The 17,166-nt window shown below is 44.4% G+C and overlaps 1 protein-coding gene across 7 annotated transcripts in view; it reads left to right on the plus strand.

The window, feature by feature from the left end:
- AGBL2 (AGBL carboxypeptidase 2) overlaps window positions 1–16,191 on the plus strand; it is a 38,433-nt gene extending 22,242 nt beyond the window's left edge. For 6 of the 7 annotated variants that reach the window (XM_047775718.1, XM_047775721.1, XM_047775717.1 and 3 more), the window contains 8 exons: window positions 1,334–1,460; window positions 2,999–3,099; window positions 5,635–5,765; window positions 10,647–10,713; window positions 11,750–11,875; window positions 12,370–12,477; window positions 13,426–13,515; window positions 15,464–16,191. In XM_047775718.1, coding sequence (XP_047631674.1) covers window positions 1,334–1,460; window positions 2,999–3,099; window positions 5,635–5,765; window positions 10,647–10,713; window positions 11,750–11,875; window positions 12,370–12,477; window positions 13,426–13,515; window positions 15,464–15,637 — 924 coding nt within the window. In that variant the 3' untranslated portion in view covers window positions 15,638–16,191. The remainder of the gene's footprint in view (window positions 1–1,333; window positions 1,461–2,998; window positions 3,100–5,634; window positions 5,766–10,646; window positions 10,714–11,749; window positions 11,876–12,369; window positions 12,478–13,425; window positions 13,516–15,463) is intronic. The other variant, XM_047775722.1, reaches the window with a different exon arrangement.
- Window positions 16,192–17,166: the final 975 nt, after the last annotated feature.

A 17,166-nucleotide genomic window follows, 5' to 3' on the forward strand; every position in this document is an offset into this window, starting at 1 on the left:
ATGGCAATGCCAGATCCTTAATCCAGGGATGGAAACTGTGTCCTCATAGATGCTAGTCAGATTCGTTTCCTCTGAGCCACTATGGGAACTCTTACGACAAATGTTTTGTATCTGCTACTCTTATTTGTTGAATGAAAGAAAGAGGGAAGGAAGGAAGGAAAAGGGAAGGAAGAAAGAAAGGAAAGAAAGAAGAAGAAAGAAAGAAAGAAAGAAAGAAAGAGGAAGCTTTTCTTTCTTCCTCTCTCTCTCCCTCCCTTCCTTCCTTTCTTGTTTCTTTTCTTTTTTCAAACTTCCAATTTTATCCAAGGATCTCTTTCTTCAAATGAAATCCCATCCAGAACCCAGTACTTAAAGCAATTCAGAGCAGAGCTACACTCATGGAAGCGAGGTGAGGCTTGGAACCCTGCCTGTCCTGCTTCCTTCTCAGTCCTTGCAGCAGGGGTGCCCCGAGGCTTCTCATAGAACCCCTGGATTCCAGAGAGCACAATGTAGAAATCACTGGTAGTGAGATGCCTTGCAACTGTAAAGCATTTTCAGCAGGATAGGGTAGGTGGGGATGGGTACCAGGGATGTGTTTACAAACTCCAAGGGAAGAAAGAGCTGGGGTGGTCACGAAAGACAGTGGAGGATATTGAACTCCAAGCCTAGAACGTCAGTGTGAGGGAGCGGGAGAGTTGAAGGCAGAGGTTATAGGGTTGAGGCATACACAAATCACAGAGAATCAACTCAGCTAGTTTCGAGGGTCCAAGTTGGGGAGGGACTGAAAATAAATACGAGGAAGACTTCCTAGTGCCTTGAATGCTAAAGTTAAGTCAGCATTCCCAAAGAGGCGTTCAAGGAATCCTAGTCCCTGAGGAAAGGAAGGAAGGGTTCATTGGCAATAAAAATCATATCCTCTCTCCCCTTTGGAGGATCACAGTCCACAGTTACGTATTAAATGCTCTGGGAGGTCCTGCAGAGGATGTCTTTTTAGTTTCGTTAAATCTTTATCTCCCTGACCCACATGACTGAAGAACTCATTTTTTCCTCTGTAATATCTATCAACATCCCTTAGATGCTCAATTTTTTTTTTTTGGACTGTGCCCATGTCATGTGAAAGTTCCTGGGAAGGGATTAAACCCACACCACAGCGGTGAACTGAGCCACTGCAGTGACAACGCTAGACCCTTAACCTGCTGCGCCACAGGGGAACTTCTAGAATTTGTATTTTATGGAATATATGTTAGGAAGTAATATACAGAGGCCAGGGGCACCATTTTTATCATATTAGTCAATTTTAGACATCTTATATTTGCCAGTTTATAGTTAACTGAGGGTTTGGATTTCTCTTTAGTTCTCTTTTCATAGTTGTAATTTTAAAGTCCAAAAGTGTAAAGAAGGAACAGGGCGAGTTGTGATGTGGCGGATGGGGATCCTGAACAGCTATACCATGGAGTCTACCTTTGGCGGGTCCACTCTGGGTAAGCTCTCTTTTGTATATCCTAGGCCAGCATGGCAAGGGAAAGCCAAGCGAAGCGTTGGGGACATGAAATCCCTTTGAATGTTGGGGAGATAATTGACCTAGAAGATTTTCTTGTCTGTGCCTTAATTCTAAATTTGAGAACCCAAAATGTGAGTGTGAAATTTTTTTTAATGATTTTTATTTTTTTCATTATAGTTGGTTTATAGTGTTCTGTCAATTTCTACTGTACAGCAAAGTGACTCAGTCATACATACATACATATATATATATTCTTTTTATCACATTATCCTCCATCGTGATCCATCACAAGCAACTAGTTATGGAGTTCCCGTCGTGGCTCAGTGGTTAACGAATCCAACTAGGAACCATGAGGTTGTGGGTTCAATCCCTGGCTTTGCTCAGTTGGTTAAGGATCCGGCATTGCTGTGAGCTGTGGTGTAGGTCACAGACTCGGCTGGGATCCTCCATTGCTGTGGCTCTAGCGTAGGCTGGTAGCTACACCTCGAATTGGACCCCTAGCCTGGGAACCTCCATATGCCATAGGTGCAGCCCTAGAAAAAAGACAAAAACAAAAACAAAAAACAAACAAGTGGCTAGATTTAGTTCCCTGTGCTATACAGCAGGATCTCATCAGTTATCCACTCCAATTGCAATAGTTTGCATCTATTAACCCCAAACTCCTAGTCCATCCCACTCCCTCCCCCTCCCTCTTGGCAAACACAAGTCTCTTCTCCAAGTCCATGAGTTTCTTTTCTGTGGAAAGGTTCATCTGTGCCATATATTATATTCCAGATATAAGTAATATCGTACGGTATTTGTCTTTTTCTTTTTTACTTACTTTACTATGAGAGTCTCTAGTTCTATCCATGTTGCTGCAAATGGCAGTATTTTGTTCTTTTTTATGTCTGAATAGAATTCCATTGTGTATATATACCACATCTTCTTAATCCATTCCTCTGTCAATGGACATCTAGATTGTCTCCATGTCTTGGCTATTGTGAATGAGTGTGAAATATAATACTTGACGGGGAAGTATAGCATAGAGGTTGCTCCGGTCCTCCAAATTAGGAGGATCTGGGTTTGAATTTCTTTTAAGCGGTAATAATAATAGCACCTGCATTACAGGTACTACTTAATAAGATAGTGCATGTAAAGCACTGGGCATCATGCTACTGCAAAGTAAAACCTCAGTAAATAGAGGTTCCCTGGTCAGCAGGTTAAGAATCTAGTGTTGTCACTGCTGTGGCTTGGGTCATTGCTATGGTGCAGGTTTGATCCCTGGCCTGGGAACTTCTGCTTGCCATGGGCGTGGCCAAAAACAAAACAAACCTCAGTAATTATAGCCATCATGATTGTAGACTTATTCATCATCAAAGATGGATGCTCCTGCATCAGACTAGAACTAGGAGAGAGACCCTATCCAGGAGCGTAATATTCTAGACTCAGAAGTGGGGTTTTTACTGAGATATTCATAGATTAGACTTGCATTTGCTCATTAAGATTTAATAAGAAGTGTTATGGATTTTTTTTCCCCAGGCAATAAAAGAGACACTCACTTTACCACTGAGGATCTGACGTCCCTAGGTTATCATGTCTGTGACACCCTTCTGGATTTCTGTGATCCTGACCGAACCAAGGTGAAAATGGGGTTTCAAGAAATGTAATGGTGGGGAGTTCCTGTCGTGGCTCAGCGGAAAGGAACCTGACTAGTATCCATGAGGACACAGGTTTGATCCCTGGCCTCACTCAGTGGGTTAAGGATGCAGTGTTACCATGGGCTGTGGTATATGTTGCAGAGGCAGCTTGGATCTGGCGTTGCTGTGGCTGTGGTGTAGGCCAGGGGCTACAGCTCCGATTCGACCCGTAGCCTGGGAACCTCCACGTGCCACAGGTGCGGCCCTAAAAAAATCCAAAAAAAAAAAGAGAGAGAGAAACGTAGTGATGTTACTGTGATGTTTCACATGTGTCTGAAGTCAGCCTAGTAAGATTATAGGCAATCTTTATTTTTCTGAAGTTTTTATAATCAAAGAAAATAGGAAAGCCCCAGCCTGCCTACTCTCAGCAAATGATAAGACCTCATACTCCCCAAGAAGATAGAGCCCAGTGTGCCAGCTTCCCTTCACACCTCTCCCTCACTTCTAGGCTTCCCTGTGGCACCTCCAATTCTTACTTCCCTTCCTCCTGTTTCAGAAAATTACATGTCCTTTCTCTTCTCAAAACTATCCCTAAAAAAAAAGAGTTCCCTGGTGACTCAGTGGGTTAAGGATCCAGCATTGTCACTACTGTGGCTGAGGTCACTGCTGTGGCTTGGGTTTGATCCCTGGCCCTGGAAACTCCAGTATATCACAGGTGTGGCCAAAAAAAGGAAAGAAAGAAACATCCCTGCCCTTTGTGTACCTGCCAACCTCCCCTATGGCCCCCCTGAGGTTTTGCCCCATTAATTACCTATAACTTCTCTTTTCTGTGCCCTCAGTTTTTTCCTTTTCTTCATCCCCTCAAATGCAGATATTCTCAAGTACTCTCATCCTAAATCATAAAGACTTCCTTTGACCTTGCTTTACCAGGAGATTATTTCTATTTCCTTTCATCACTCATTTTCTTTTATTTATTTATTTATTTGTGCTGCACCCATGGCAGGGCCAGGGATCGAACTCACAGCATAGCAGTAACCAGAGCCACAGCAGTGGCAATGTCCGATTCTTAACCTTTGAGCCACTAGGGAACTCTATTTGTGGTTTGTTTGTTTTATTTACATCACTCACCTTCATAAAAGGGAGCCTGTATTCATGGTCTATAACCTCTCTCTCCTACCCTCTCTGGAATGGCAGTCCTGGGAACACATGACATGTACCACTCTGGATGCAACTGTTCAATTAGAAAATTCTTGGAGTTCCCATCGTGGCTCAGCGGAAACGAATCTGACTCTCATCCATGAGCACGGGGGTTCGATCCCTAGTCTTGCTCAGTGGGTTAAGGATCTGGCGTTGCCGTGAGCTGTGGTATAGGTTGCAGATGGGGCTCAGATCTGGTGTTGCTGTGGCTGTGGCGTAGGCCAGTAGCTACAGCTTTGATTCTACCCCGGGCCCAGGAACCTTTTTTTTTTGTCTTTTTGTTGTTGTTGTTGCTATTTCTTGGGCCACTCTGGTGGCATATGGAGGTTCCCAGGCTAGGGGTTGAATCGGAGCTGTAGCCACCGGCCTACGCCAGAGCCACAGCAACGCGGGATCCGAGCCGCGTCTGCAACCTACACCACAGCTCACGGCAACGCGGGATCGTTAACCCACTGAGCAAGGGCAGGGACCGAACCCACAACCTCATGGTTCCTAGTCGGATTCGTTAACCACTGCGCCACGATGGGAACTCCAGGAAATTCTTAAAGAATGGAGTTCCTGTCGTGACTCAGCGGTAATGAACCTAATATCCATAAAGATTCGGGTTCAATCCCTGGTCACTTAGTGGGTTAAGGATCTGGTGTTGCCACGAGCTGTTGTGTAGGTTGCAGACGCAGCTCAGATCTGGCATTGCTGTGGCTATGGGTTAGGCTGCCAGCTGTACCTCTGATTCAACCTCTAGCCTGGGAACTTCCATATGCCGAGGGTGCAGCCCTAAAAAAAAAAAAGGAAAATTCTTAAAGGAAAATTTGACCACAGCATAAGGCCTGTTAAATCATGTTTGCCGAAGGCCAAAATCTGAACAACACAACACCATTCTACCTTTTCCTTCCTTGCTACTCCAAGAGATAGAATGAATCTGATCTTTGCATTGTTCAAGAAGTTTATTATAGCCAGGGAAAAGTGGCTGAAGCTGTGTTCATTGATGTTCTGCTCTAAAAATACTTCTGTCTGTTCCTACAGCTCATGTAACTTATTGTTAACACATCCTTAGTAGCAGAGGTTACAGCTTACTAATCTTTATATCCTCAGCAGTAAGTAAATAAAGTGCCTTTCAGCATATACTTAGTAAATATCTGATGAAAAAAAATAAATGGATAATCAAAAATAGTTCGTTTTAGGAGTTCCCTGTTGGCTCAGAAGATTAAGGATCTGGCATTATCATTGCTGTGGCTCAGGTAGCTGCTACAGTGTGAGTTTGATCCCTGGCCCAGGAACTTCTGTTTGCCACAGTTGTAGCCCCCCAAAATTTTTTAATAGTTCTTTTTTTCACTTCCACAGTTCATGCAGTGTCTAGCAGAGCTTAAAGAGCTCTTACAACAGGAAATCCATAAGAAATTCAAAGAATTTGGACAAGATATGGATTTAGAAGGAAGTTGGAGTGACATCTCTTTGTCTGACATCGAATCCAGGTAAAAAACTTCATTTCAAAGAAAAAGCAAAAAGATCTATTTTTTTTTTTTTAATTATGTTGTTTCGTTGGCTTTGAACCTCAGGTGCAAAATATTGAATAAATCGTGGGACACTTAAATACATTTCATTCCCTCAGCAACTACGTATTGAGTGCCTGTTCTTTGAAGCCTCTTTTCTAGGTGCTAGAAAGGGTTTAGAGAGATGGGCAGGCAGTTTTTGTAGAGCCTTGTAGGAAAGCCTTTGGAGGGTTTTAAGTGGAGAAGTATCACGATCTGACTTGGGTTTTAGCTTCAGGAGGAACACTGGGGCTGTAAAGAGGAAAGGTCTAAGCGAGACCCTCATTTGGAGACTCTTGTAATAATACAGGAGAAATGTGTGGGTGGCTCAGACCTGAGGAGCAGTGCTTGGGGTGTGGGAGTTGCTTGGGTTCTAGATATATTTTGAAGTTTCAGACATTGAGATTTGCTTACAGGTAGGATCTGAGACATGAGAGAAAGAGAATGACTCCATAATTGGTTGGCTGGAGTTGCCTTTGATGGAGATGGGGAAGATGAAGGGTGTGAAGAAAGTTGGGGGGTGGTGAAGATCAGGAATCTAGTGTTGGGCGTGTTTGAGATGTTTACTAGACATCTACATGGAGATATTGAATAGGCATTGGGTATGTGAGTGTGGAGTTCAGCGGAGAGGGGTCTAACAAAGAGTCATCATGGGATGGATGGCATTTAAACCTTAAGAGTGGGGAGTTCCCATTGAACCCAACTAGTATCCATGAGGATGTGGGTTCGATCCCTGGCCTCGCTTAGTGGGTTAGGGATCTGGCATTGCTGTGATCTGTGGTGTAGGTCACAGACGTGGGCACTGCTGTGGCTGTGGTTGTAGGCTGACAGCTACAGCTCAGATTCACCCCCTAGCCTGGGAGCTTCCATGTGCCACAGGTGTGGCCCTAAAAAGCAAAAGCAAACAAACAAACAAACAAACCTTAAGAGTGGATGAGATCCAAGGGAGTGAGTGCAGATAGAGTAAAGAAGAGGACCAGGAGTTCCCGTCGTGGTTAACGAATCCGACTGGGAACCATGAGGTTGCGGGTTCGGTCCCTGCCCTTGCTCAGTGGGTTAAGGGTCCAGCGTTGCCGTGAGCTGTGGTGTAGGTTGCAGACGCGGCTCGGATCCCTCGTTGTGGGTCTGGCGTAGGCCGGTAGCTACAGCTCCGATTCAACCCCTAGCCTGGGAACCTCCATATTCCGTGGGAGCGGCCCAAGAAATGGCAAAAAGACAAAAAAAAAAAAAAAAGAAGAAGAGGACCAAGTCTGAGCTGCATACCACAGCCTCAAGCTGTTAAAGAGACAGGGAGGAGCTGGCAAACGAGACTAAGATGGAACTAGCGTGGCCAAAAGAAAACCAGGGGAGTGATTCTTTTAAAGGAAATCAGATCATGTCATTCCTCTGTTTAAAATATCTCAGTGGAACTTTGTCTAGATACTCATGTTGCAACAGAAGAAAGACGGGGGGAAAAATGTAATTGTAATGTATACATGTAAGGATAACCTGACCCCCCTTGCTGTACAGTGGGAAAAAAATAATAATAAATAATTTAAAAAAAAGAAGTTCCTAATACTTCTTTTTTAAAAAAAAAATAATAAAATAAAATAAAATAAAATAAAATATCTCAGTGGCTGCCCCACTTCATTCAGACACAAAGTCAAGGACCTTACAGTCACCTACAAGGCTACAGATTTAGCTGTCTGATAGCTCTGTGACCTCCACCCTCACATTCTACAGCTGCACTGGCCTCCCCTCTCTTCCCCCGACTCGCCAGGCCCTCTTCTACCTCAGGGCCTTTGCACTAGCAGTTCCAGCTGCTTGTAATGTTCTTCCCCCAGATATTCCCATGGCTAATTCCTTCACCTCCTCCAAGTCTTTGCTTTAACGTCAGCTTTCTCGGTGTGGCCAACCCTCGTCACTCTCATACTGCACTGTTGCACTGCCTTCACCCTCCTGCCATTCCACAACCTCTTTACATGCTCTGCTTTTTACTGTAGCATTTTACCACCTTCTGAATCACCTATGTCTTTGTTGTGTCTATTATTTTTGTCCATCTCCCCCTACTAGGATGTAGGTTCCAGAAGGTCAGAGATCTTTATTTTTTTCATCTCTCTCTCTTTTTTTTTTTTTTCCTATTTCTTTGGGCCGCTCCCGCGGCATATGGAGGTTCCCAGGCTAGGGGTCGAATCGGAGCTGTAGCCACTGGCCTACACCAGAGCCACAGCAACACAGGATCCGAGCCGCGTCTGCGACCTACACCACAGCTCACGGCAACGCCCGATCGTTAACCCACTGAGCAGGGGCAGGGACCGAACCGGCAACCTCATGGTTCCTAGTCGGATTCGTTAACCACTGCGCCACGACAGGAACTCCTATTTTTTTCATCTCTGTATCTCATTCACTTAGAGCAGGACCTGGCACATAGGGAGAGTTCAATAAATATTGGTTGAATTCACTTAGTATGGAGGATCTCAGGTCCACTCTCATAGTCTCCACAGATGTTTCAGGAAGCCCCAGGTCGGGGATATTTCACAGGTATGCCCAAACACCTTCCACTCCAGCCTCCTAAACCAGCTGTCCCCGGTCAGAAGGTTTCTGGGCTGGGCATGCGGGCCTTTTGCTAGAGGTTGCACTGTATCTGTGATGGGCAGTGGGAAGGGGATGGCTCTTCACCCGCTCTTGTGAGGCACACTGATTCTGGGCTAAGGTAGTTCTGCTGGCTCAGTCTCCCAAATGTCTCCTTAGGAACCTTAAACAGACCCTCAGGCCAGGAAGGGTGCCCTCTTCACCATGCTGCCTCTTGCACTCTCCCAGAATCCTTTGCCTAACCCCCAGGACCACTGTACCAACCCCTCTTCACTTTCGGCCTCAAAAACAAAATGCACTCTGCATATCAACTCAGACATAGAGGGCTTGGGGGAATCAACTCAGAAGCAGCCTGCCTGCATTCTGACTGGCTCAGCAGCGATACTCTGAAATTATTGTTAAGAATTGTGGGAGTTCCCGTCGTGGCTCAGTGGTTAACAAATCCGACTAGGAATCACGAGGTTGCGGGTTCCATCCCTGGCCTTGCTCAGTGGATTAAGGATCCGGCATTGCCGTGAGCTGTGGTGTAGGTCACAGACGTGGCTCGGATCCCGCCATTGCTGTGGCTCTAGTGTAGGCTGGCGGCTACAGCGCCGATTAGACCCCTAGGCTGGGAATCTCCATATGCCATGGGAGCGACCCTAGAAATGGCAAAAAGACCAAAAAAAAAAAAAAAAAAGAATTGTGAACCCAGGAGTTCAGCTGTGGCAGCGTCTCTGGAGCCCTGGGATGCAGGTTCAATCCCTGGCCCCGCACAGTGGATTAAGGATCTGGCATTCCTGCAGCTGTGGTATAGCTACAGGTATAGCTCGGTTCTGAACCCTGGCCCAGGAAACTCCATAGACTGTGAGGTGGCTGGAAAAAAAAAAAAAAAAAGGAATTGTGAACCCAGTTTTCCAGCCTCTGCGTTGGGAAGCTGGCTGTCACAAGCTTCCGTGGGGCTCCAGCCTGTCCCTTCTCACTGTCATACAGAAGAGCAGACTGCGCGTGTGCAAGCCCAGTTTGAGTTTGCTTTGTGTGCGCACATACATGGTTTTCAACATTTTCTGGGGCCTACTGCATCTAATACTTTTATCCCTTTTGTGAGTTTTCTGTGATCTCCAAAAGAGACTGTGGAGGCTATTATCTAGTGGGCTAAAAGGCTGCTCCTCAGAGTAGAAAAGCCTTGCGAGAACAGGGGTTTAGGAATTAGATCAGAGAAGAGGCAGCTTTCTTCTTGCTGTCCTGCTGTGGGGCTTCTCATTGCATGCTGAGGGGAGGGGGCAGACATGAACAGAATGAAAGGGGCTGAGCAAGAGAATGGTTTGAAGTGCTGTCTTTTCCCAGGAGATTTGAGTTTTGTGCCTAAGACATTTTTTATAGATGGAGGACATGTCATAACGCACCCCAGGAAAGGGGAAAACACAAGGTGACATGAGCAGGAGACGTGACGAAAAAGAAGAAAGGGTGGATTATCTGAGTCCTCATTCGTCCTTGTCTTTGAAGAAAGGGGGAGGGGACAGTTTGTGGGGAGGACTTTAGATCAGTCTAGATGTGCATCCAAAACTTTTGAAGGGAGAATTGGGGTGATAAAAGTAATACTCCTAATCTCTGCCCTATAGATTCTTTGTTATCAAATATATTTATTTGTATATTCAACACATTTTTAGATTACCTAGTCAGATCCTTGCTCTCTGAACTGGTATTGGTGAACAGGTATGAATGAGACCAAGCCCCTGATGTCAAACAAATCACAGTCCTCTGCTCTTCTCAGGCTGCTCATTAAGATTCCTGCAGCCTCTCACAATCACTGCCAAGGGCAGCTTTGCCCATCTGTCCAGTATTTATTTTGCCACATGCTTCATCTCCATTTCCTGTGCCTGGTGCACTGCCTGGCATGCAGTAGGTGTTCAGGATGAATGAATGGATTTGCTTGTCAAAGGGATTAAGAACCTGACTAGCATTCATGAGGATGAGGGTTCGATCCCTGGCCTCCATCAGTGGGTTAAAGTATCCAGCAGTGCCTTGAGCTGCAGGGTAGGTTGCAGACACGGCTTGGATCTGGCATTGTTGTAGCTCTGATTCAACCCTTAGCCTGGGAACTTCCATCTACTGCAGGTGTGGCCCTAAAAAGACCAAACAAACAAACAACTTAACAATACAGGAAAAATACCAAACTGGGACTCCTAATCCCATGCAACTGGTCTGGCAAATGTTATACATCCTCAACATTAATAACAGGTATTTCCCTTTTTGCTTTCCTTTTGGAAACAGCACCAGTGGTTCTGACAGCTCCCTGTCCGATGGGCTTCCTGTCCACCTGCTGAACATAGCAGATGAGGTGAGATTACAGAGACTCTTACATCCAAGAAGGAGCAGCCTTTAAAAAGCTTGGCACTGCTGGCTAATATGGGGGAATTTTCAATCATCTTCAGATCTATAGAAAATGTAACAGTAGCATCCTAACTGGCTGCCTTGCCTTGGAGTTGTTCATTTCGTCCTTTATAACTTGGCTTTTTAAATCTGGGGCGGGGGAGTGAGGACTCCATTTTTATTACGAAGTTACCTAAAAGTGGGGGTTGGGGGAGGGTTAAAAAGTTTAACATTCTCGTGTTAAGAGATGGAGGTTTTGAAAAATGACCCATACTTTTTTAAAAAAGTGTTTCTTTGTTCATGTTCTCTTAGATAGTTTTTTATGCTTCCGTATATTAAGTAATTTGCTTTTTTGCACCATCTGTTCACAGACTTTTTCTTACACAGATGATATAAGAGCTTTAGAAATAGCAAAATACTTGTTTTGGTTCACTATGCACCTGATTTATTAGTTGTATTAGGAAATATCTTCATCATAGGGTGAGTTTAAGGCTGTGTCAGGAGGAGGCAGTCAAAGCAGACTGGACCCTACAATTTCTTCAGCTGGATTTGCAGCAACATCAGTATAAGCTTCACCAGAAAATAGATACCTGGAAAATTAGCCCTGAGCTTCACTTGTTTAATTATTAAAGCCACCTTGTGGTAGCAACCAAACTGTATCTATTAACCACACTTCTAATAATCAGCATTATCTGTACCTGACAATATTACCATAAGTAATCTGGTTTCATATTTTATATCACAGATATTTAGTTATTGGTATAGGTGCCCCTTTAGCAGTGTGTCTATAATAGTGGGATTTGGGGGGTGTTAAGTAGGGAAGGGTCTCTGGTAATGAGGTAACTGAACTGTTTTTTTGTTCTCCAAACCAGCAATTCAACACTGAGGGCCCACATCCTGGGTTAGCCATTGTGTCTTGAGTGGTGTGTGTAAAGAGTGCTACATATGGCTGGGCTTACCTCTAGCACCTTCAATGACTAATTTCTCTTTACTTTCTGGAACAGTTGAGTCAGAAGAAGAAGATGTATAAGAAGAAAAAAAGGAAGCCACTTCAGTCTAGAAAGCAGAGAAATAAACAGTATCAAAAAAATAATTTGATGAAGGAGTCAAAGTTAGCAGAAGATGCCCCAGTAAGAAAGCTCTGCTACTTGCGTCTACTGTCTGGTTAAAGAGTGTTCCACAGAGGGTGCAGGACCGGGGGTCAAGGTTTAGTCTAAACCAGAAAGGGAGTGGGAAATGGGCCCGGGGGAAGCTTTCTATTTGGGTTTCAGAGCTCTTCCATGGGTCCTCTGGACATCCCTGAGCAGATCTCAGCTTGGCCCACTAGTCCTCCACTACCCTCTAGCACAGCAAGTCTGGGTTTCCAGAGGAAAGAGGTGGTACTGGAAAAGTGGTGGCTGGCACTGGTTCAGAGGTGCTGGGTGGCTGAGGGACCAGGCCTGGTCCAGGCCAAGGACGCTTGGATACCTCCTTCCTAGCTGTCACACCCACACCATACCCCCTGCTTTCTAAAGATGAAAATGCTTTCAGAGGTGGGAGTTTTACTGTTGGGTGAATTGGGCTGATTATGAGAGATTAATTGCAATAGGTCAATCGAAAAACATTCTCTTTGCATTCCTTCTAGGAAAGGGCAGGGTTTGCTTCTACTCTGCAAAAACAGCCTGCTTTTTTCAAAAATTCAGAGAATGCCAGTTCTTCAATGATGAAAAATGAAAAACAAAGGGTGAATGAGGTAGTGTTTTTGCTTGACTCTTTTTTTTTTTAACTCGCTTATGGAAAAATTATTTAAACTTTTTTTGGTAATATATTTTAACATGATTTGATATACGTATACATCGAGAAAGGATTGTCACCATTTAGTTAATTAACACATCCATCACCTCAAATAAATATTTACCTCTTTTTTTTTTTTTCTTTTGGTGAGAACTCTCTAAGTCCTGCCCTGTCAGCAAATTTAAATTATACAACAGTATTATTGGCTATAGTCACCATGCTATACATTAGATCTTCACACCTCATTCATCTTATAACTGAAAGTTTATATCCTTTTACTTCCCTCCCCCTATTTTCCCCAACCCCAAGCACCTGCCAACCACCTTTGTACTCTCTGTTTGATTTTTTTTTTTTTTTGGTTTTTTGTGTGGCCCCTGCAGCTTATGGAGATTCCCAGGCAAGGGGTCAAATCGGAGCTGTAGCCACCGACCTACACCACAGCCACAGCAACAGCAGTTCCGAGCCGCATCTGCAGCCTACACCACAGCTCATGGCAACGCCAGATCCTTAACCCACTGAGAGAGGCCAGGGACTGAACCTGTGTCCTCATGGATGCTAGTCAGATTTGTTTCCACTGAGCCACGATGGGAACTACTTTTTTTTTTTTTTTTAATTCCACTTATAAGTGATGCCACGCAGTTATTTGTCTGTCTGGCTAATTTCACTTAGCTTAACGCCCTCCATCCATGTTCACCCATGTGAAAATGCCTGAAATATGGTAGTCATTCAATAAATACTAGTTTCTTCTTTTTTTTAAATTACTCTCTGTTTGTGTTCTGCCTCTTTTTTCATGCCAGAGGTAGCATAGTGAATCAACATGCAGGAATAAAAAGCACTTAGCATGTGCTCTATATAATCACATTTATGAATGTGGAAAATTTAATGAGAATCTGTTCATTTATTTTAGTCACAGTTAAATGGAAGAGACAGAGGCACCTCTTTGGACTCATCAAATATGACCACCTTGATTTCGACTAAGAATAAGGAGAGAATGCAGGTATTTCTCCTTATATATACATATACAAATGTGTAGCATTTTTATTTGGTTTTCAAATGTATTATATGATTTGGAGGGGTGGTGAGCCAAAGGCCACCTTCTTGGATTTATTCTGCTCCAGTGAACATCTGAGGTAGTCTGCAACCTCAGGTTACAAACCTCCTGACCAGCCTGGGCCACAGACTATAAGGTACCGCAGAACAGAGGAGGCCCACTCAGGGCTAAAAAATTCCCTTGGGGAATTTAGTTTTATTTCAGCAAACATCTGTTAGGCAGCTATTACTCTGTGATTCCATGGCAGCATGTCAGGTAAAAAGTGGCAGTGAATCCAGCGGTTCTCCACCCTAGGAGATGTTAACAACAAACAGGTGCCACTGTCACTTGTGAGGTGTGCCTTGCGTCCAGTGTTACAGTGATCACCAAGGTTTTTGAATGCTTTACTTTTATATTTTATTTTATTTTATTTTTATTTTATTGTCTTTTTAGGGCCACACCTGTGGCATATGGAGGTTCCCAGACTAGGAGTCAAATCAGAGCTGTAGCCACTGCCCTATGCCACAGCCACCGCAACATCAGATCCGAGCCATGTCTGTGACCTACACCACGGCTCACGGCAGCACCGGATCCTTACCCCTGAGCAAGGCCAGGGATCAAAACTGCATCCTCATGGATGCCAGTCAGATTCATTTCTGCCAAGCCATGACAGGAACTCCATGATTTGCTTTTTAAAAGAATTAAGTTAGAATGAATTCATGTTTATCCCTGTCGAAACATCTCTCTTGCTCATTTGCACTTGAATATTTTTTCCTGAAAGGGAGTGAAAATAGAGAAACAGCTGGAAAGCTGTGGTTTCGAGTAGCCGTGGGTGTATCTGTGGGAAAGCGCTGCTCATGCGTGTCTGGGTGCAGCAAAGGTTGAGGACCACGAGGTAGCATAGGTGCACTAGGTGTAGAATGGACAGTTCTCTCCAAGGGAAGTCCCTGCCGTCTTCCCAAGCCTGCTGCCGGGGAATTTGCAGGATGATGCTCTCATTTACCCGTCAGTTCCTTACAGAGAACTGACTGTGTGGGGCCCTTTGAGGGAGGACTCTACGACATGAGCCCTCCTGTAAGGCCATGATCTCCTGGGAGGGGTAACAAGGTAGACAGTCCAGTCACCACGATGCAACAAAGACTGAGAGCAGTGAAGAGAGGCGTAAAGTCAAATGAAAGGGGATTCCGTCCTGACACATGGATAAGCCATGACTGTCCCCTATCCTTGTTCGGCATCCCATTGCAAGTTGTCTGTGTATGGCTAAAACCATATCCCACAACTGAAACGTGCGAGTTAGGCTGCAACATGTAACTAGGGATTCAGTGAAACCCAGTGTAGTAGATAAATGCCGTCCAAACCTTTTGTTTTACTGCATTTTCTTAAAATTTCTAGTTTAGTATTCTTGTAACAGAGATGTAGGCATTTAACTTCCATTTTTTAAAGAGTAGAGTTTTAGAAATTCCCATCGTGGCTCAGCATAAACAAATCTGACTAGCATCCATGAGGATGCAGGTTTGATCCCTGGCCTCGCTCAGTGGGTTAAGGATCCAGCGTTGCCATGAGCTGTGGTATAGGTCACAGACATGGCTTGGATCTGGCATTGATGTGGCTATGGTGTAGGCTGGCAGCTGTAGATCCTGTTCCACCCCTAGCCTGGAAACCTCCATATGCCATGGGTGCATCCCTAAAAAGCAAAAAGAAAAAAAAAATTGTCCGCAGACCTTTCTTTGGCTCTCTCAGGGACTAGTGCAAATGCTTGATTCACCTCTCCCCTATAACAAAGTCAGCCGCTTTGGTATTTGGGGGGAAATGCAAATATTTCTTGCTAACTCCTTGTAAAACCAGGCCCATCCTTAGCTATAACTTTAGGAATTTCAGCATAAAATGATTCAACTTCTATATCTTGTTTGCACAGAGAGAGAAGCCAGGATTTACAGTATCATACTCTCCAAAAAGAAGCACAAACCCCAGCCAAGAGTCAGCTCCAGATATGAAGCCAAACTGGGCCAGGGACAGATATCCTGCCACAAAGAGAGGCCGCACGGCCACAACGGTATGCCCGTCCTTGCACATATACACCTATCCCTAAGGTGTCTGGGCCATGCCACACAGGCGATTCCCTGCTGTGTTTTGGGTTAGACACGCTGTGTAACAAAGGGAGTTGGATGCTAGGGAACTGTGTTCGTTCGTGGTATTCTATGTTGTGTGTCCATCATGCACTGTCCTCACGCTATGTGCATGCTCTCAAGATGCATTATTTGTTCATGCAAATTATTTTTTCATAAAGTGAAATTTTATTGTGATGTATCCAAAACCTTCCCTTATCAGAAATTGAAGTGCGCTCATGAAATTACAACACAGACACACCTCAGTTTAAGCAATAGATATTCTCTCTAAAATTATGTGCAAGTCAATTTTAAAAGAGCAGATTCTATTTTAAACATACTGTGGTAGTTTGCTAAATTAAAAGGTCTTGCCTCAAAGCTCTTTAGTGATGACCGCGCAGTCAGACTTGGATGGATCAGGTTTGCTCAGGGTGCGGTATTCCCATATGTATATCCTGGAGGTCAGTGTTCCGTCTATTATGTTCAACACAGTATGTAAGTTTTTTAACTCACTGATTAAAATTCTTTCTCTCCAACAGATTGTTCCCTTTGATTGGTTAACTGCGTAATCTTGTGTGGATAGATATTTTAGATTTTATATCCCTCGCAAACACCAAGCACCACCTGCCAGCTTCAGCCTGTCACTTCAACATGCTAGAGTCGTGTTTGTTTTTTAGGGCCATGCCCAGCATATGGAGGTTCCCAGGCTAGGGGTCAAATCAGAGCTACAGCTGCCGGCCTGTGCCAGATAGCAACACGGGATCCAAGCCACGTCTATGACCTACACCACAGCTCATGGCAACATCAGATCCTTAACTGACTGAGTTCCCGTCGTGGCACAGTGGAAATGAATCCGACTAGGAACCATGACGTTGTGGGTTCGACCCCTGGCCTCACTCAGTGGGTTAAGGATCCGGCGTTGCTGTGAGCTGTGGCCATGGATAAGGCTCGGAGCTGGCATTGCTATGGCTGTGGTGTAGACCAGCAGCTGTAGCCCTGATTCTACCGCTAGCCTGGGAATCTCCGTATGCCATGGGTGCGGCCCTAAAAGAAAAAAAAAAGACAAATGAAGATAATTAATTTAACTGTGCATACGTGACAAATCTCAGGCGGCAGGAGAAACCACCCAAAGCATCTTGACCACTAAATCAAGAGTGAACTGTGAGAATGAAATCAGGGAAAAGTAGAAAAACAGCACTTCAGTTCGGTCGAGGGACAAGACCAACTTTACACTGAAGAGTTGTCAACAAGTTTAAAGATATGGGGGGAAGTAATAATGTACTTTATACTTTTCTTTTTTTTAGGGAATTTCATTCGTTCTTTGTGTGTTTTTTTTCTTTATAAACTAAATGCATACTAATAGAAGTAATTTTTTGGGGTTCCTCCAAGTGAGGACTCATGAGAAGCTACTGACTTTGAACCAGGAAGAGGGTTCAACCATACTGGTGCCTTGACTTTGGACTTCTATCCTCTGGAACTGTGAGAAATAAATTTCTGCTGTTACAAGCAAAAA

This window comes from Phacochoerus africanus, chromosome 4, assembly GCF_016906955.1.
Source record: "Phacochoerus africanus isolate WHEZ1 chromosome 4, ROS_Pafr_v1, whole genome shotgun sequence".
NCBI lineage: Eukaryota > Metazoa > Chordata > Mammalia > Artiodactyla > Suidae > Phacochoerus > Phacochoerus africanus.